The sequence below is a fragment of the Cotesia typhae genome, unplaced genomic scaffold (genome assembly GCF_013202065.1).
Source record: "Cotesia typhae breed Kobodo isofemale line unplaced genomic scaffold, CoteBio_Ctyphae contig_83, whole genome shotgun sequence".
Classification (NCBI taxonomy): domain Eukaryota; kingdom Metazoa; phylum Arthropoda; class Insecta; order Hymenoptera; family Braconidae; genus Cotesia; species Cotesia typhae.
In genome coordinates, this window is record NW_027423769.1 from 565,364 (window position 1) to 587,528 (window position 22,165).

General features: G+C 35.4%; 1 protein-coding gene across 2 annotated transcripts in view; it reads right to left on the reverse strand.

Moving 5' to 3' along the window:
• Ten-a (Teneurin-a transmembrane protein) overlaps window positions 1–22,165 on the reverse strand; it is a 289,448-nt gene that overhangs the window by 167,339 nt on the left and 99,944 nt on the right. For both annotated transcript variants that reach the window (XM_074252094.1, XM_074252093.1), the window contains exons 3-6: window positions 18,157–18,206; window positions 11,825–12,061; window positions 1,856–2,086; window positions 1,469–1,687 (exon numbers count right to left, since the gene is read on the reverse strand). In XM_074252094.1, the coding sequence (XP_074108195.1) occupies window positions 1,469–1,687; window positions 1,856–2,086; window positions 11,825–12,053 (679 nt within the window). In that variant the 5' untranslated portion in view covers window positions 12,054–12,061; window positions 18,157–18,206. The remainder of the gene's footprint in view (window positions 1–1,468; window positions 1,688–1,855; window positions 2,087–11,824; window positions 12,062–18,156; window positions 18,207–22,165) is intronic.

The window sequence follows — 22,165 nt, forward strand, 5'->3', positions numbered from 1 at the left end:
GGGTGCACAAAACACGTCATCACGACGGACAATAGACGACAACTTTTGTGTGGAGAGAAACAAAAACTCGCGGTCATTAAATAAACTTTTGTTTATACGGTTGTTTGACAATTAGTTTACGCTAACGTGTTTTAGTTATGTGCTAAATCTAATTTATACTCACTCCTGCTCTACACTTTTTTGCTATTTCACAAAGAATAGACGCTAGAGACGGGTCCTCTTTAAATGTTAATTAGTTTTTAGTTTTGTATTAAGCCCTGGATACTTTTAAACTATCGGCTTATGCGCTGTAAAATAATTGCTCTAAATGTAATTCTGACCACTCTAAACTGTTCCTCGGGAAATTTCCTCCAAGATACAGTTGTGTTTTATCGAGAAAAAAAAATTTTTTTAGGAGATATTTCGACTTTGAAAAAATTACAAAATCCGAAAATTTAAGTTTCTGTTTCCGGATCTTCACGTGGCCATAACTCCTAAAATAATGGCTTTAAATGCAATTTTAACCACTCTTACTTGTTCCTCGGGAAATTTCCTACTGTAATCTACCGGTATCAACTGCTCTGTTTGACCTTTTGTTCTTCTTTTTTTTTTTTTTTTTTTTTTTTTTCAGCTTATAAAAGTTCACAATTTTATTATTGCGTAAAGGTTCACGAATTTTACTTGGACAGTAGGTGTATTTAATAATTCATTATTCCTTTAAGCATATATCACATGCATTTTTTATTTTTTATTTAAATATTAAACTCTAAAATTTTAATCTCCGATAGTGAGAAGATTTACCGCTTATGTGCCACTTGTCGGTTTTTTTTTGAGAACTAAATTTAATAAAAAGATTTATCAAGTCATATATAGCCATAGAAACGTTTTCCCACATTCTGTTGCCTTCAAAATTTTCCATACTTTTAAAATAATAATTAATCAAGACAGCCCAAGCTAAAATTTTATCAATAAAGGAAAAATAAAATAAAATTAGCATGTTTATTAATACAATAAAATTATTCAAATGAAGGAGCAGGATGAATCGGTAACTGGCATTAATTATCGTGAATATTGAGTAATTGTCTGTCGGGTATCTATTTACATTAAACGTTCTATTATCGAAAAACTGACATATTTACATTTAACATGTATTAATGTCATTCCGAACAGGGAACTCACTTATCTGAAAACAGGATCCTGGCCAGTATCCACTACCGTCACTCCCATCATCGTCTATCGACTTTCCCGGTCCGGCTAGGCATCAGAGAGTGTAACTGCATTACCAAGTTAATTGCATCGCGGTCCACCTTGTTAACTTATCGCACTCGAGATTTTAATCCATAATTGAATTATTGACCGGCAGCCAGCCGACCAGTTCCCTCCCGAAAAATTCAAACTTTAAAACTTTCGCCTAATTGGCTTTTAAAAATTTATTGACAACTTTATAACTAATAATTTATAATAAAATAACGATAAACGATAACGATACCATTATTGAGATGGATATGAGAGTGCTCCTCGTTGTAAATGGTCTCGGAGCGGTCGCTGGCGGTCGAGCTGGAGCTCAAAGCGCTGTTGTGCTGGCCACGACGTGACCGTCTGCCCAAAGTTCCCCCGCTGACGCTCCCAGTGCTCGCATTTCCGCCCCCAGCTACCGATCCTGATCCTGAGCTTGTTTTCTTGCTGGGCGCCGCGTAAATCACCTCCCCTGTGGCGATCAACAACAACAACAACAACAACACAATAGATCACTGATCAAAATAAAATTTACATTTATTGTGCTTTATAAGGGGATAAATATGTTTTAAGGGTTCGATCATTAGCTGAGCACAAATTCAGATCACCTGGAGAGACGAAGAGAAAGAGGAAGGATTACCGTTAGCGACGTTTCGCGATCGATCCGACGACACGCTGTTGTTGTAATGATGTCGCCGGGAATTTGTGCTTTCCATGGGAAATGGCGAAGCCTGCCGGTGATTTGGCGTCAACGCTCCCGGTACTGATCCTGCTACTGCTACTGATGCTGGAAATCCCGTCGTTTGATTTTCTGACGTCACTCCGCCCTCATTGTCTGATACTGCACGGTGATATGTGCGATCGTTTGTACCTGGAACATTTTTTTTTGCTCTAAGTTATTTATTTTTTCATTAAAAAATTTTTTTCTTTCACAAAAATTTACTTTATTGTCACTTTAATTAAAAAAATGACAGATAAGCTTCTTAGAAGAGTTAAAATACTTATTTTTATTTTTAAACCTTATATTAAAAAAAATTAAATCTCTAGTAGTGAGAAAATTCCGCTACCATGCGCCACCTGTCGGATTTTTTCAAAACTAAATTCGATCAAAATGTTATTTTTGGGCATATTAGATTATATATCGAGTTGTAAAGACTTATTAAGCCATACAAGTGCTTATAAAAATTACATATGAGTTGAAAAGTAAAATTTTATTGACGAATTTATAGATATAGATAAAAAATCCAATATAGACAAGAGAGATGAGGTTGAATGTCGAGGGGCTGACATCAGGCGAAGCGAAAAGACATCGCCGGAGATCGAGACGTCAGGGGTCTGATTCGCCACCGGGGGGAGGATGTTCGAGATGTTAGAGATGCTGTAGCTGGTGAAACAGAGGAGATGGTTCAAGTACAGCCGTAGCAGAAGCGAGAGGGTGAGGATGAGGTATAGAGAGCGCAGTGGAGGGTTGTGAAGCGAAGAGGGCATAACACAATTACATGTGGGGTTGACGGTGGGTTCTCTCAGCTCGCTCACTCCGGTTCGGCTGAGAATCGCAGAACCGAGGTTGGGGTCTAACTCCCGAGGATGCTGGGTGGCAAGATTGAATATGAAAGTTTAATGCGAGCAATATCACCGCCACTGGCCCGGCCCACGGCTACTCACTCTCAGACGTCTCGACTATTGCACTGTCTATCTTTGGTCTCAGTACTCTCCTAGAAGCTAGACACACTTTAGCTCTTCCACTGGCTTTATCTCTATCTCCAGAGCTCTTATACATTTTAGCTTTATTTTTATTTTTATTTTTATCCTTATCCTTATCCTTTATCTAGCTCTGACTCTATTTTTAAGAGGTGCATCCGCTCTGGGGTCTACTGCTGGAAGCCAACAGTCACCCAACACACAACAATCTAGTGACTCAGATGACCTCTGTGCCCTTCAAATCTCTTCCTTTTTATTATTTCACGCAAAAATACATTTTTATTATCAATCTCGTGTCCATAAAAAAATTCTATCAAAATAAAACTCGATAATTTATTAATAAATTAACGAAATTCAAATTATTTCTTTATTATTAATTACAACGGTAATTTTAGTGGTATAGAATGTGAACAAGATGTGTGCTTCTACGGAGCTTTTATAATTTTCTGTTAAATTTCCTTTCTCGGAGGTTTAACAAAGGGAGTAAACCACTGGTAAGGAAACGCTCCTCTTCTCGTCTCTAACCCAAAGAACGAGCATTCTATATCTAGTAAAGAGTAAAAACATGGGATGAAAGTCCCGGAAGTTACAACAGAAAAGGGTTGAAAGGTGCATGAGAGACTCCAAAGGGAGGGGGATTGAATCTTGTCTGTAATTAATGAGGAAAGTTTTATAAATAGCTAAGAGCGCAGTTATCCAAGTACACCTACCAAAAGTAAATTCCTTACTTTTCGAAAAATATTTAACATATATAAATATACCTTTTATTCTTCAGACTATTTTTATTTCATTAAATAAATTGATATTTCGTATACATTTTTGAGTAATTTTATTAAAATTCTAAGAATAAAATTATAAAGTGAAAGAGATAAGAGTTTGGTCAGACCGTTTGATTATCTAGTGAGTAGGGCATCCGGTGTTTAGTCCGACATAAAATTGGCGAGCGTTTATTTGTCGGATTTATGTAGCTAGAGTGTTATCGCAATGCTATTTGGTAAAGGACCTTTCTCCTTTCTATTTCAGTGGTATATATATATATATATATATATATATATATATATATATATATATATATATATATATATATATATATATATATTCACAGGCATTCATCTTATCCTTACCCTTCTACTGCGGAACCAAAATTTAGTACCTTGTCCAGGCAATCCATCAGAGATTTTATTCTCGCCTTTTAATCAAAACAATTTGTTTTAAATCTTTAATGAATAAATACTCGGCGTTAAATAACGTTAAAGTATTTTTGGAATAAAGGAGGAAAAGAAAAGGAACAAGTGCATTTAAATGTATGTAGAATATAAGAATAAAAATGAATAGCGAACGATCAATAACCTATTGACGTCTTTGAGTGTACGATAAATTAGAAATTAAATTCAAGCGAACTGGAGTGTCGGTGCAGCATAATATAAAATCACGTTAAAGGAATTAAATACGTTCTATAATGATAATAATAATAAATAAATGAAATAAATAATATGTAGAATGGTTGTCGTTGTCGTTGGCGTGAGAGTTGCGCCAATGGCATTCTTATATTGCATAAAGAAGTGCATACTTTCTGTATTATAAAAATACGTGCTTTAGATTGTGCTTCCAGCTCAAAAGCAAGCATTCTCAAGACGTTATATTTGTTGTGCGTATGTGGAGAGATACACGTGCATATAATACTCTGGGATACACGTAATACGTATTGTTACGTATGTTCAAGACGTTTTCAAGACGTTTGCCATTCAGCCATTGACTTGTTCAAGAAACGTGACACGAACCGTTTTACTCTTTCGTTTGTATATTACTGAATCTTTAGACTTTTATTTTCGTCTTTTAGATTTTATCACTTCTATCACGGCCAGATAACAATTATATATATTTTTGCTTTGTAATTTATCTACTTTTTTTCCTTCAAAAAATTTTATATGAATTTTATATACCTATAAATAATTTTTATATGATTAAATTTTATTAATTGTAAAAATATAGTCTCCTGTAGTGAAAATATTTAACGACCATGCGCCACCTGTTGGATTTTTTAGAACTAAATTTTATAAAAAAAATTTTTTTTTTTTTTTAGGTAGATTAATAAAATTCTAATAAATTGAGAGTATAAATAATAAATAAGTAAATATTTAAATTAATAATACATAAAATAATTTTCTGTAATAATTGCAAACGGTTTAAGTAAAGAATATTGAATGAAATAATAAATTAGCAAGTTATAAGAATTTTCAATCAAGAGATTGATATAAATAGTTGGGTGCATTATGTAATATATCTATATAGACCTGAGCTGGTCCTTTGAATGTGAAAAGCTCAAAAGCCTCGTTATGTTCCCGTATGGCAGTCTCTATGTCTGATGCCTGATGTCTTTTCCGGAAATTTAAAATGGTAATTTCGCAGTTTTCTCCCTCGTCTCTGGCACCGGTACGGCGCACCAGCTTCTGTAGCAGGAGTATCGGGAAAGTTGCTCGTGACAGCAGTGTTTCTGATCCGACATTTAATTTGCGTCAGAGTAACGCGTCCAAGTCGTAGTAGTTGTCGCAGTACCACTACTGTTTTCCCTTTTCCTATCACACCCATCACGCCCGCTACATTTTTTCTTCTCGATACATTTTTCCCATTATATTATTCTCTTTGGTCCGTCGAGCGCTCCCCCCTAGACACTGGCCTTCAAAGACATTCCTCGAATAGAAAAAAAATTAGCATCTCATATTTTATCTACGAAAATTTAACTTTGCCGGTCGGCTATCGGAAATCGGCTCATCAATTAATTAATTTACTTTTAGTTTAAATTCATATGATAAATTTCACTTTAAAATTCCATATTATTATTATAAAAATCATTTTCTGGAAAGATAAATTTATTTAACGTTTTATAAATATATTTTCTGTTAGCTTTCATTAAAAAAAAAAAAAAAAATTCAGAGAGTTGAGCACACGCTTACCTACCAAATCGATGTTTCAACATGTTTCAACGATCCCAGTACTTGTATTTGCGTCTCCACCATTTCTATCAGAGTAAAACTCACTTTATCGATGCGAATCGCTGAATCTAACCCGACTGGATCCAAGATGTCATTCAATCTTTTATTTTTACTTTACTTTTTTTTTTTAAATCGATTATCACTTTCTCGTTTTGTTTTGGTCATATCAAGCTAAATTTTTTATAATTAAATTTAATATTTAATTAATTAATTAGTTATAAATGAAGAATTATCAAAAATTTTTATTTTGTAAAGAATATTAATTAATTCAAAAATTTATTTAATAATTAATATAAAAAATAAAAGTTGAAAAATTTTTTCATTAATGTTAATTTTTTCTATAAATTGACAAAAAAAAATAATTTTATTTAAACGATCTCTATAATCAAACCTGAAAAAGTTTAATCGAGGGTATTGCATAAAAAATAACTCGACAGACGACAGTTTATTGACCAGAATAATTTTTTCACAATACACTGCGACGTCTTATTGATTCCAGTGCTATCAATAGCTCGTACGACGACTACCCCTCGAATCATTAGGATTTTACACATATATATATATATATATAAATATAAATACACCGTGAGTGGAATGCACTTACGTGTACTTGGAGACAATAAGTCTCTAGGAAATAATGTATAGATGGGCACACACCGACATTTGATGGTAACATATTATGGAGGGTCACCTCCGCACCGAGAGCCGTCTTTCGTCTTACACACACGCACACACACACACACACACGCACACACGATGGATAAAATGATATTTTATATCGCTTTTTTATCCATTATTATATTTTTATTTTTATATTTGTCCCTTTTTCTTTATCTCGCTTTATTTTTCTCCTCATATAAAATTCATCGAGCCGGAAATAATCGGGGATAGTTCTCTTAAAATGATAATTCTCCTCGGCTGGGCTCGGGCAGTAAACCAGAGGAGAATATAATAAATTATTTATCGACAGGTTTTATTTAACAGTTAATAGTTAAGTATTAATAATAATAATTGTAATATTTTAATCTAAAAAAAAATTATTTTAGGAGTTATGGACATTTTTTTAATGCCTAGATAATGAGCGATTTAATTCATAAATTTTCTTTCCATATAATAATAATAATAATAATAATAATAATAATAATAATAATAATAATAATAATTCAAGTACTCATTGTTTAATTATTCCGTCTATCCTCTAGTTATTCCTTCCATCCATTACCGGCTCGACGCACCGGCTCCTAGAAAGGAGCAGTATAAATAATATCGAAGAACATTAATTTCCTTTAAGAATAATTAACGTACGGGCAGCCAAAGAAGCAAGCAGTGACCACCAACCATCCGGCCCTCTTATATAATATTATATAGAGCTAGAGAGGACCAAAGCGAAGAGAAGTTGCCCTTAATCCTGGCTCGCTCTACCAACTACATTCAACTCTACCTGAAATATTAATCGCAACTTACACATACTCTCCAACAGCCTTCTTCTATCCTATCCATTATAAGCAGAGCATCAAGCTTCTATTCATTTTATTATTAAGTCACTCCAGAGTTATTGTACGTTTGAGTTTGCTTCATAAGCTCACAAAAAATACTACTAACTTCTTGATACCTGTTGGTTGCTTATTCATTACTTTGCCGTCGACATTTATCAATTTAAAATTCTTTTAAATCTTTTTATATAATAATTTTTTGATTTTTAATCAGATGAAACTATATCTGATCATTTATGACCATAAAATGATATAAAATGATATAAAATTTTTTTTCAACGAATCTTTATGAAATTCCGAGTTCTATCAACGGAAATTGGTGACAAAGTTTGTCAATCATCGGTAGTGAAATGGTAAGGAAAGTGTGACGTGGTTAGAAAGACGGAAAGCAGACAGAGCTAATAGAAACATGAAAGCATCATTAATTTTCTCTGCAATGTTGCATATCATCTTTCGTAGTCACTGGAGAAGATCAAGGGAACCACGGAGTAGAGGCTCGTTACGCGGTGTGTTACCGGCATATAAGCACAATAATATATATGTATATGTGTTTGGTAGGCTAGGCTAAGCCAGGCATCACCACTTGCCACTCAACCCAAGCAGTATCATGTAATCGAGTTGTCAAGCAAACTACCCCTTACTGAGCAGAGGGATGCCGACAGCAGTCTATGTGCCACATCAAGGAGCTGCACTCAAATGAATGCCACTACGACGCTCTGCTCTACCGCTTACAAATACTCTGCTCAGGCCTATCGATACCGAGAGGTGCATTCTATATATATATATATATATATATATATATATATATATATATATATATATATATATATATATATATATATATATATATATTCACTAACTTTCATGTGTGAAAATGTAGTATATAGCATAGAGTATATGGCATTCAAACGCCACAGTCTATAACCCATTGTACGGCCCCTTTATTCTATTACCGGTATTTTAAATTCCGCTATCAACAGAACTTTAATCGCCGGTGCCATGTCAAGACGCCTATTTACCGGGACTGGTGCACTCTACGTATGTGCTACTGTATGTACATGCGTTTAATGTACAGTCGAGTTGATTATATACATTAGCTGAGTAAAGGTAGTAGCTAGTAGCAGGTAGTGTCGATACAAACCAACCACGTGGTAGGTAACTACTCACCATCGATATCCATTACGCTCCTGTAAAACTCAAACCCCTAATTTTATTTGTCTTGTTTTATAAATATTGAATTATTATTATATCATATATTCTAGACTTTTATATAAAGTCAGTGGTTTATATCTGATGATAACCGGTTGTTAAAATTACCTTCCCCTTAAATTAATAATAAATAATGTTGACCTTTTTTCAACACCTTACACGATGATATGTCTTTAAGATAATGTTATATATCTTTTAAAAATGCCTTGAAAGAATTTTATAATAAAGCCTGATTTGATCATAAATGGCTTTATATGGTCATAAATGGTATTATATGATCAGAAATGATCATAAATGACCTGATATGGCATTATTAAGCCTGACAGAGGTTAAAAGATACATATCATACTAAATCAAAAGATTTTTCCACACATACTCTCAACACCGTAGAGAATAGAAGGAAGTAGAAATTCACAGAAAATTTATCGGTCAGATGGCAGAGAGACAATGTAGAGAGACAATAAAGTTGTAGCTACAAAGTGTCAGGTGGGTTGGAGCGTGTTGTGGTAACGCCTGGTGTGCGATATAGTGACCAAGGCACGCACAAATTCGCACCAGACATGCTCCGGGTACTCTGCTCAGTAACAAACCCCTCGTTATATTGAAATACACGGACACCTAACATTTATTGTCTCTGGAGTTTATTTTCAGACTCACAAATGACTGGTGGCTTTTCCCAGAGATTTACATTTCCGGACTCGGAACTCGTGAAATCTTCGGAAAGCTCCATTAGGAGTGATCTCTTGCTCTTTAAAGTCCAATTTCCAGTACAACACGTTTAGTTGCGAAAGGGAGAAAAAGATGAGCTGGTAGATGTTTCTCGAGTTCTCCGTCTCCATCCAGCTCCACGAACTTGTGGCTTTTAGTCAGTGCCTTACGGCAACATTAGTATTAGTATTACGCCGGATAAACTCCGCCAGAGAGACATCTACTTTAAATTTGTCTTGGAGTTGGAGAGCTTTGTCCTTGTTTTGTCGAGACTACCAATATTTAATTAGTTTTTGATAATAACAACAGTAACAGTTACAATAACAATTATTAAAATTTAATTAAATTAAATGAAAATGTAATAATGTTATTGCTTATAATATAGGCGGTCTGGACTGTGGGCTATCGGTCTCTATAACGCGTCGAAGAATTTATATTGTTAATTAATGGGCTGGCATGCGTGGATTGTTGCCAGGAAAATGGAAATTCCCGCAGTGATCAGTGACCAGGTCAATGTTTTTGAAACAAAAGCCCGCGAACCGTGATATGAACCTCGCATAGGGGTAATGAGCTGGTGATATTATGTCTGGCCGTGGGCAGCTTACGAGAATTATCTCCCTTGGGCTCGTCATCCATCTGGTATCTATATAAACCATAGATTGCCGCCTCAATCCCATCGTGATGCATTACATTCTCATTATTTCGGATATCTGCTGCTACTGCTACTACTGTCCGGCCTGTTATCGGCCCAAATCGATTTAATCATACAATAAACATATTGTATGTACGTGTATACTCAGAAGAGGATTATTTTTGGTAATAACACACTCCTGTTCAACGGTAATACCGATAATCTCGTCAAATATCTACAGTAGATCTTGTAGAAAAACGCACATGTGATCTCATCACACCTCCTGATTTTTTCTAAAAGCGGCCCCGATGGCTTTAATTTTACGTTCAACCGTTGAAATATTTTTTATAGGCTTATCTGGTCATATATGGCCATATAAAATAATTTTTGATAGTTTCGACCTAAAAATTGGCCATATAAGGCTTAATATGACTTGATCCGTCCATATTAGGTGTCATATGACCTAATAAAAAAATTACTTAAATGATAAAAATTTTTGAGGGGTAATTTGGAGCTGAATACTGCTCACACTCCCTCCAATTGTTCAGAGACAAAATACATCTATGATAAATAATCTTTTTACAAACAAGTATTGTCACGACGGGTATCCCGCGGATGATTAATGTCCTCCGGGGTTGGATCCGTAGGTTAGCGATACTTGTGTGTACTAATATAACTGTTTTATTTCTCCATCGCTTCTCAATATTTATAGCAAGAGTGTATAGCGAAAAATAATAATAAAAAAAGAAAAAAAAGTAAGTAAGAGCTGCTCTCAGTCGGTGATATGGAGACTAGAGAGGGAATATAACGTTTGCCGTCGAAAGTTAAGAAGATGGACGACGTCTACGCTGAAATAGTCTCTACAGACCGATACACTTCGAGTGTGGTTATGTGACATTGTGCAGTGGAGTGAGTTGCGGTGAAACTGGGTACTGCTACTGGTGGTTCTACCAGTTGTAGCTTGTGGAGCTTTACAAGGCTGGGGCTGGGGATGGAAAATAGAAATGGGAATAAGGATAAAGTAGACGCGGGGTTCTTTATATATATATATATATATATATATATATATATATATATATATATATATATATATATATATCCCCATATCTATATATATTTATAAAGAAGAAGAAGAGTACGAGGGAGTAATCGGCGGCCATTGGATTGGAACAAATGTTAACGGACGTACGATAATGGTACGTTGGAAAATTTATACTTGAAATATATTTCCTAAGACGCATTGTGGATTTTATAAAATTTTACGAAGAGAAAAGGGGGTAAAATAATTATTTTTCTACGGATTTGATTTATATTTTTTTTTGTCAAAAGTTTAAAGATAAAAATCAGAGTAGAGTATTCATTTAAAATTTTATCTCTTAATTTTGGATGACGATAGAACCATTTCTATCCCAAGAAGAGAGGATTGAGGGGGTGGCATTACTGCAGTTGGTAACTATTCGAACGGAAGAAAGTTTAGCATTAGTTAAACGCGGAGAACTCATTAAGAAAGTTGTTACAAGACGGAGTACCGTCTGAATCAAGACTGGTGTGTTACTTACAGTGGAGAGGTGTAAGTAAGTGTAAATGGTATGATACACCTCTCGGTGTAGAAAAAAAAAATCGGTTGTGAAAGAAGAAAGAGAGTGTTAACCAATAAAACTTGTCTGCCGTTGAGCGGAAGTAATCGAATATGATGAACGAGTCTTTCCACTCGTCAATAACACTTGCTGCTATCAAGTGATCCAGATGAGTGATTCCCTCGGACGGTAGTTGTACGTTTTTTATTTATTAATATCGATACTCTGGGAAAACTTTTGTATGAATATTCCGGTGTCATTCGTTGGGAAAATTACTTTTACAGATGAAAAACTTACCGGAGTACTGCTGGGCCATAAGGGAGGCAAAAACATGCCCGGGGCTTCTTGCGCCGCGAGATGAGACGGATGTTGGGACAGCGTGGCGATTATTGTCATCATCGTCGCTGCTGGAGTGGACACTTGCTCCGTAGCCGCGCCGTTCTCGCCATTCCAGGGACCGTTGACGGCGCAAACCACGGCCCCCGTTGCTGGGCACTCGGCCCAAGGTACCGTCACTGTCCATCATAGCGGCATCTGAAGTAAAAATTTATCTTGTCAAAAAATCAGATCAGGCCATATTTTGCTTGATATGACCTAAAATGGCCATATATGGCATTTATATAAAAATTTTATTTTTTGATAAAAATAAGGAGGAAAAATACTAATAATAGTAATGCGTGATAAATAATTGTGATTGGCGGTAAAAGATAGAATTTGTAAAATAATTGAAGCGCCTGAGGTACTCGAATTAAAAGAATTAAAAGGACTTTAATTTCTTGAGGTTAAGTTTATGATGAGTTGTTGAGTTGAATCAAGTGTCCAATCGAAAGATGCTTTCGCGAAATGTAATTAAAAGTTCGAAACAAATAAGCTGAGGTGCCGTCGATGCTCCGAATGAATGTAAGATAAAAAGTAAGTAAGGAGGAAGAGGAATAAAAATGGCGGTGAGAGACCCGAAGAAATGAGACAAGAGAAAATGGAAAAAATAATATCCGTTATTATCGGAGTTGGTCGCACGTGTATATTATTGCCGGGAGATTGCTTCTTTTGAGCAGTCAAGAGTTCGGGTATAGGACGCGTGGAAAACTTTTCTAATATAGCTTCTTCTTCTTCTTCTTCTTCTTCTTCTTCTTTTTCTTCTTCTGTTCCTCCTGTGGCGTAGTTTAATGCCGGGTCTTTCCGATGCTACTGATGTCCTACTTTTTGTACGAATAAATGCATTACATGTACGAAAACGGCTGGGGCTTTCTTTTTCCATTTCATCTTTTAATCCGTCATAACTGATAGTGAATAAAAATCGTAAAAACTTTTTTACCATTATATCATAAATACATTTTTTTTTATAACAAGTTACCATAGCGTTCGGTTGTTAATTATTAAGTTCTGATCAAGTTACATTATCGGGATAAAAATATTTTATTCACTGTTATTAAATTCATTTTTTTTTTTTTAATTTAATTAAATAGTTTTAATCATTAGTAAAATTTTTTTTAGCGTATAAAAAATTTATTTATTGAACGTTTTATTCGAAAAAAACTTTTTTACATCAGAAACTAAATTGTCGACTGTAAAAATACAGTTAAGTAATCCCTAAGATCCTTTTTCACGATTGGTGATTCTCCAACTGAAGTTAGAATCTTTTGAATATGCACAAGCACAATGTTTGAATTTTTTACGAGCATAACTAGACACAGCCACTGCAATTTTGTGTTTCATGCATTCAGATGTCCTCCTTACCAGGTAACGCCTTGATCTCGAGGACATTTAAGATCTTATGAAAATGTCCTCCGGTCGTAACGAGCTCTTTAATGCGAGCTTCTCGCCCACTTGTCCGGATATTATTCCAGCGTTAGACCAATAAAAGAGTCACTCCTTCGAAATATTTAAAACTGGGATTAAATCCGGGAATATAAATTATCATAATTCTAAAAAACTGTAAAAAGAACTCGAGAGAGTTTGAATTTATTCCAGCTGGGAGATAAAAGGATGACCAGAGAATCAGCGATAGGATTATTCGGAAAATACGAAATAAAGGACTGATGAAATAATAAAGGAGATTGACATTTAAATTGGTTGTTTCTGGTCAAATAGAATCTTAAAGTAACTGTCTCGGTGGTCTTTAGATAACCCAGAACAATGCGGAGTTGAGCTCCGGTTGTTCTCCAAAACATCAATCAGCAGGGCTTCGCCTATTCCTCAGGCCACCGGGAATCGAGTATGTCACCATGGGAATTCCGAATGGCATTCTCTTCTCAAGACTCTCTCCCAGCTAGTCTACTCTGCTAGTGTACTCTCAATCGAATCAATCGATCTCCAAACCCATTCTCAAACATCAGTCGATCTACAACGGCCAACACCGATCCGAACATTCCTGATTTGCTGTTGATACTAATCACAATCACCAATCAACGATCAGTTTCTTTGACTTTCCTGTTCGTGAATAATTTTTTGATAAGGCCAATTTTTACCCCAGGCTACGATTGGCCCTATCAGGCAATTTGTAAGAATCAAAGACAAATTTTCAATTTTTATTTCATTAATCTTATTAAATAATTAATTACTTTTCATAAAATTCTGCATTTTTGAGTTTTTAACTGGGGGCGTAGGAAATTAGTTGATAATATTATTATTTTTAAATGAAAAAATTACTGAATATACTTCAATATATGTAGATTCTTAGAATCCAAACGAAGAATAAAAATCATTACTTATTCTTCCCAAAAAAAATTATTCAAAATTAAATTTTTTGACTCAATAATAAAATAATTTTTTTAAGTGATAAAAAAATTTTTTTTCAATTATTCTAAATACAATAGTCTAAAAAATGAACACCATGCCCTTTAAAAGGAAAAAAATAACTCTAAAAACCTAGACAGCCTATGGAGAGGGACAATGTCGATGTTGAATGTTGGATGTGCGACAAGTGAAGCGACCAGACGCGAGGTTAATTGAATTTCACCAGCGCTTACTACCACGTCGAAAATTGGTAGGCCGCGTTGGGCTCCAGGAGGAGAAGCAGCCTCGTAGAACACGTCTGGTGGCTGGTTCAAGTCTCCGACGACTAAATCCGAGGAATAATGCAATCGATGCGCTTTCAGCTCCGACGAATTAGCTATTGAAAAATGGGCAGCTTTTCATTCGCAGTCGGCTCACATACACATTAGACACTGTGAGGGTTCCTGTTCTCTAGTCCTGTCTTTGTCCAGAGTCTGTAGTCGGTTATAAGCCGGGCGTAGGGCCGAGTTTGACCGCGGCGTGCCCAGGATGCGAAAATGGATCGTATGTAGTGGCGAGAACGGTTTCCCCACACAGAGACCGGACTTATTACGTTCCAGGAATTACCATATAAATTATCGTGTGATGAACTCCTGCTCACACGGTCCCTTTGTCGAGGTTTCGGTTATGGTTAATCGGCTACGCTGCCGCTCGATCGCTATTTCAGAGCCTCAACTCGCTCTCTGTAGTTCAATTCCAAAAATACATCCTTTGCAGTCATAATATTTGACATTTTGAATTTTTTAAAGCTTATTTGATCGTAAAGTAGCTAAATTTATTATTATTATTATTATTATTATTTAAAATTCAAATTTTTTAAATTAAATATTTCATTATTATTTAGTTACTCTAAAAATGGCTGTAACTCCTGAAAAATTCATTTTATCAAAAAATTACAAGAAACCAAAATTGTAGCTTACAAAATTTCCTACAAAAAACGTTTATGTTTTTTATAGTATTTATTATACTATAGGGATATCTTCTATATTTTAGGAGATACAGCGTTTTAAATAATGCTCATTATAAGAATGATCATAAAATATTTCTTTTAAAAAATATTATCATTTTTATTGCTAGAAATTAGTGGAACTAACTTGGAGGAATTTTTCGTAGCTCACGGGTATCAATGTCTTCAAAACAGAGCTGTTAAAGCGCCAAATGATAACACTTATAGTGAGAAACTTACAAAACAAACCGTGTTGAGTGTCCACTTGTGTACCACCAACCACGAGAACGGCGAATCCAAGCTAGAGCGCTTTGAGCAGCTGCGAAAAGTGCCTGTTAAAAGATACAAGGGGAAATATGTTGTACAGAATAGCTGTGTTGAACATTCGCACCCCTTTTATGAATATTCTTGGTACACTACGCCGGGTTTTAAAAGTCATTTAGAGGACTTTTGGGTTTTTTATTTTTTTTTTTTTTTTCAACAAACTTTTAATCCTCACAATCTTTGGCTTGTTTGCTTTATAGTTTATCCGAGAAAGTTAAATTAAAGACTTGGATTTAATTATTTTGTAAAAATACTAGAGTTAATTAGACGGTATTACATTTTTCATATTATATTTCATGTTTTATGAATTGTTTAACAAGAAATTGTAATCTTGGAGCTTGAATTAAAAATAATACTGGTTTTAATGTAATCACAAGTGTCTCTTGTTTACGAGCGGGATATATTAAATCGTGGAAAAAAAATTATTAATAACAATAATTACAAAATTTGTCTCTTTAATCAAAATTTAAAAAATTATGGTTACAGATAATGAGCACTAAAAAAAAAATTCTATCTCTTAAAATATTGAAGATAGCCCCATTAAATAGTAGGACTTTTTGTAGGAAATTTAATAAGCTACAATTTTGGTCTCTTATTATTTTTCGATAAAATCCATATTTTAGAAGTTACAGCCATTTTCCGAGTGACTAGCTCAAAATTCGGAATTTAATTAAAAAATAATAGAAATTTTTAAAAAATAAAATTAATATTGCTCTAAAAATTAAGATATCAATTAGAAAAATTAAAAAAATAATTACCAGACTGTCTCATTAGTCCGATTTGTAATAACGATATTTCAGGTGATTGTTGACAATAAAGATAGCGCTGTCATCGATCCTCAATTTATCAACTCGTTAGCTTTAGCGTTACTGGATCAACTATATGTATAATAAATAAAGTAACGGTGAGGATTGGTTCTGTTGGTAATACAGAAGCGAATGGCTTTCAGATTCATTTTAATGAGCCAATTAAATAATAATTATTGCTATAACCCATAACATTTAAATACCAAATTAATCCGAGACCCGGGCGTGATTATTGGGAAAAATGAAATCCGGTTGCTGTGGATTATTTAAAGGAAAAAAAAAAAAAAAAAAAAAAAAAAAAATGATTAACAAAAAGGTCGGCGTGTATTTATTGCTTTTTTTGACAATTAATCGCGATAAAAATTCATCAAAAAGCATCGAAATTTTTTGTACGAGCACGTACGTCATGCATGAAGACGTGCTCGGATTAAAAATATTTGTCGCGGTGAAAAAACGGTTTATTGATCGATCATACATTGCACATTGCACATACACACGTCATCGGCTGCCTAACCGGGAATTCATAAAGTTTAACTCATTCCAAAACACAATCATATGGGTGTTTATTGCCGACTATCGGATACCACCCACGGCTACCGGTCTATTTGTATATTTCTATATATTTGTTTATTTGTATCATCCCCGACTATTCAGAATTGAGAATTGAGAATTTAGAATTGAGAGAAGCTGCCTCCGGGGCTTCAAAGAGAAAATAGTGAGAACATTTAATTTCATGATACAACATTTCATAGCACAGGATACCTTCTATTGTTAGTTATTGAATTTATCATTTTTAATTCCTTTTTGTTCTGACGTTTCAGCTTTTTACGTTCCGGCTTTTTTTTTTTTTTTTTTTTCGCCAAGAAACCACTTTTACAACACCCTCTTTTTTCGCACCCTTAACTTTATTTTCTTCTTTCGCGCTTGCTTAATACCACCCGACTATTTTTTTTTTCCTTTTTTTCCCCTTTTTTTACTCAACACACAATTGCCAATTGTGAAACATTTTGTCCAGTCGGAGGAAAAAATAAGAACAAGATTGTTGCATTATCTTTTTTAATTAAAGTAATAAAGTCTCTGCATTAATGACACCCGAGGAAAATTTTCTGATATCGTCAAATAAGAATAAAAAATAATTTAAATCTTATATAAAAATAATTAATTTAGGAGTTAATTAAATTAAAAATTAATGATAGATAATCTTCTCAAGACAGTCAAAAAAATAATTTTTATTTTAGTATTAAGTACTTAAAAAATAATGTTCTTATAGCGAGAAGATTAGGTAATCCTGCGCCACCTGTCGGATTTTTTCCAGAACTAACTTCAACAAAAAAAAAATTATACGGCTGTTGTTAGAGCTAAAAAAATTAATTTTTGTATCAGAAGTTTAATTAAAATGTAATTAATTAATAAACATTTGTTAAAAATCAAACCTAGACAAGTAAATAGAAGATATCTGTTAGAGAATACATGATTGCTGAGGTATCTAGCGTCGCCACAAGTAAATATGTCTATTTAGATAAGTTGAATTATCCTGAATAGGAGGCATAGAGCGAGCATCAGTTCTCGACGACAGCATCACAGACTAATTACTTAAGCAAGTAAAGGTAAATTAATGTATAAGGAAGAAAAGTTGTTGCGAGGATCTTAAAGTTGGCTGTCAGTTTGATGTGCGGTCGCTTCGCGGTTGCTTTACAACTCCTGACAAATATACCACGATAAGATCTTCCTCAGACTGTATAAGACTTAATGATAATAATTTTTCCAAAAATACTTACAGTGACGCGTCAGAGTGGTGGTCAGCCGATCAGGATCCGAGTATTTAGTTCTGGAACAAAAAATAAATCTATTATTAGCGATATTTCCTGGAAAACAGCTTGCCGGAGGCATACTACGAGAAAAAGCGTCTATTGGCTGGTGGACGGAGGACTCGAGGGTATTCGGGAGCTTCCGTGCGAATATCAAACATTAAAATCGGTTAAATTTGTTGCTGCAAAAAGGCTCTGCCGGATAGAGCGTATAACGTTAGTACATGTTTGATGCCGGAAGTGCTTGAACCCAGGTCCCGCTATCCTCTGCTGCGGTTTCCGCAACCTCCGTAGGGTCATTAGCAAACCATTCATTATGCAACTGTGAAGCTGTATTGCGTCAATATGGCGGAAGGGGACGCGCGAACGGCGAGGAACCCCAAATAGATAGATATTGCGATAGTTGTGTGTGTGTGTGTGTGTGTGTGTGTGTGTGTGTCTGTTTATGTGTTTGGGTGTGGGTGTGTGCTCAGGGTTGCCCACCCAACAGATTGTTGCCCCAATCGATAATGATGCACTGGTGTTTACGGGCTGGATAATCAACGGGTGCCGTCTCTAACGCTGTCCCACTCCACTGATTGTTATATCTGCCTAATGCTATTCAGGTTCACGGCGTATCTTAGACGTGACACTGATTCTATTGTCAAAGGGCAGGCACTCGACCGAGCCGGTTAAATGGACGATAGATCATTTGGGGAAATCCTTAGGAACAGGTCAAAGAATTTTACTGTATGGCTTGGTATGGTTATATATTGACATATCAGACTATTTTGGACAAATTAAATCGATAATGCCATATCAAACTATACTGAGCTGTAATTATGACCCATTAAAATTATTTCTGGATATTTCAGGCCATATTAGCTTAAATATGGCTTTATATGGTCAGATATGGTCACATAAGAGAATGTTATCACGAAAAAAACCAAAAATTTAAGGAAAAAAATAAGAAAAAAGAGGAAAGAAAAATAAAAGTGAGTTTTTGTGGTAAGTGTTGGTTGATAGAAATCGGCAGCGATACGTGAGTAAATTTATTTGATGTGGAGAAGCCCAATACCGGAAGCGCTTTTAGCCACGGGGGAGGAAGTACACCAGGAAGCCGATAGGTAGCAATGGAATAGAAATGCCGGTAGGTTGACAGCAGGACGATATTACCGGAAAAGGACTTGTAGGGCGAGATTAAACCCGAGGGAGCGAAAGAGATGCCGAATAAGCCCGGAGAAGGAAACTGAAATGAAAGACCGAGTGTATGGAAGTCGCGGGGCTCGAGGGGGAGCCTCGCAACATTCCCTTTGATCTAAGTTTCTGGGAATGCAGAAGCGGGCGAAGGGACCATCGGAGTCGAGTATGAACGCCCGGAACCCGGATTAATTTGCTTAGTTGGATTAGATTGTGAATTTTGCACCAGTGCTGTTTCAAACACCTCCCCCGGTCTCTGCTTTGCGAGTTCCTCCTTCTGCTCCTCTCGCTCGCTCTCCTGTCCTCGGTACGGCTCCGCGAATTCTCCTCGGCGCTCCAGGGCATGATAATTACTGCTCCATCCATCGCGAGTTTGCCAATTCGTCGCCTGCAAGTTCAGCGATCCATGCTTTTGATCTACCGAGCAGCCAGAAGTCCTTTAAGTCACTTTATTCTCCTCTCTCTCTCTCTCTCTCTCTCTCTCTTTTGCGCTTATTCTTTAGTTATATTAAATATATATACTGAGGAGTAAAATAATCGACCGAAAAGTGACTTTCAGCGGATCATAAATAATTCATCTTAAAATATTCATTGCATTCATGATATCATATAAAATTCATAAAAGACATTTATGCCTCGGTGCAGCGTTTCATTGAAAAAGCTTCGGCTATTATGTATCTCAGAATTTATCGGGATAAAAGACCGGGTATTATAAAAATTATAAATAAAAGCGGACAAAATAATAATAAGGCAGTCGCTGATACGCTCCTTCTGCTCATTAAATTAAACGCATATACTCTCGACAGTTTTATATTATATCCTAGACTATAATACTTTGTAGCTCGGATTTAAAGGAATTGATTCAAGGATTAAGATCCGAGAAAGACTCAGACTCCGGCCATCCAGATAGACTATTATCTTTCAGGATAAAATTCACAGTAATATGTTTTACGAATGACTTGAGGATTTAATAGCTTTTATATTTTGTGATTGATGAATTTTTATGTTTTACCTAGATTGTTTGTTCAAGTCATTTATCAGGATTAGATGCTAATGATTTTTGGTGATTGACATTAACGTCCACACTGCTAATTGATATTTATTGACTTATTCTTTATGATAAATTTTTTTTTTTTGTTGAAAATATATAAAATTTTGGATCAAAATTTTTTATGACCATATGTGATTTTTATATGGCTTTTTATGAATTTAAATGACCCTCTGAATCAATGAGAACAGTTAAGCATTTGCGTATTCATGATGATGACGATGATGATGATGATGATGATTATGATGATGGGGGTTAGATTCGATGTATTTATGCATTAAGGAAAGGTTAATGTATAGAGACGTGTAGTTAGGAAGGAGCATATGGACACTGCGTGGTTAGATGCGTTTAGCTCTCACACCAATAACGCTTATCATGATAATGATAATGAATCCTAGACAAGCGGCTTTAGGCACGAATTCCCAATCAATGTTTTATCGATATTGCAACAGACGAGCGTGTGTATCTGGTGATGTTGTAGTCGGGCTCAATATAGCGACTAGAGCGTGCTGTGGGGCGTTTTCCTGGGGATTTATGGATTACGTATTGTTTATTGTACCACTTAGATGCATTTAGTCGCCGGCGTGGTATTGCTCCCACACACACACCCCCACTAACTTTTTCTTACTCTTACTCTGCTTCTTCCTCATCTCTCTATATACTACCACTGCTACTACTACTATTGTTATTATTGTTATTTTTATTTGTTAAACTCAACAGCAGCGATCTCATGAAAGCAAATACCAGAGGACGTGACCTCTCTTTGGTTCTTCTCAGGAGTGCTTGCGAGAATATTCTCGTTATTGTGTTGGGAAAATAAAAATATAGAGAATAAAAAAAAAAAAAAAAAAAATAGTCTCGAGGATTCGCTTGAGATAAAAGACAGAAGCGAGTTTCAGTATGCATGAAAGCGTAGATAGAATCCGGGAAAGTGGGTGAGGGAGAGAGACCGAGGACTGAGGACTGAGGGAACGGTTACCACCGACGTCAGGAAACTTTTGTTTAAAATTGGAATTCCTTTGCGGCTCGTTGGGACTAGGAATGCAGATGCTAGTGGGTGAAGGGAACAACCAAGACTACTCGACTCTCTGGCAGGCTCCGTGACCAGACCGGGACCCAACAACTCCCAAGGAAGAGCTCACTCCCATCCCTGTTACTCTTAAGTATCCAAAGGGTGAGCAACCGCTTGATGTTATTATGTCACTAAAAGCATTCGGTTGCTCGTTCAAATAATTGTCGACAGGTATTTAAATCTTTTTTACATTTATGCCTTTATTTTCGCCGGCTTTTGCAAATTTTAGGCATTCAAAAATATTCTATGAAATATCTCTAGATATTTTTACATTTTTAAAGGTATAAGCTCATCTCGATGTTACACTCATCGAGACCTTTCATTTGAGTACCCACATCAATTTTTCATATATTTATATATTTTATATATGAAAAATATATCAAAAATGCATGTGGGTACTCAAATGAAAGCTCTTAATGAGTGTTACAGCGGGATGAGCTTATATTTTTAAAAACATCAATATTTAAGAATCCACAAAACAAGATATACAGGAAAATCCGACTGAGGAAGGAAGAAAGGGTGAGTGAGTTGATAAACGAGAACGAGGACAAGGACGAGCGTAGCTGGAGATGGAGGGTAGAAATGACGTGTCACTGAAGTCATTAGCCGAGACGCCGTGGGGCGTTTTAATCCAGTTATCCTCGGGCGTATCACCCCAGCGAGCGTTTATACGCCGGTAA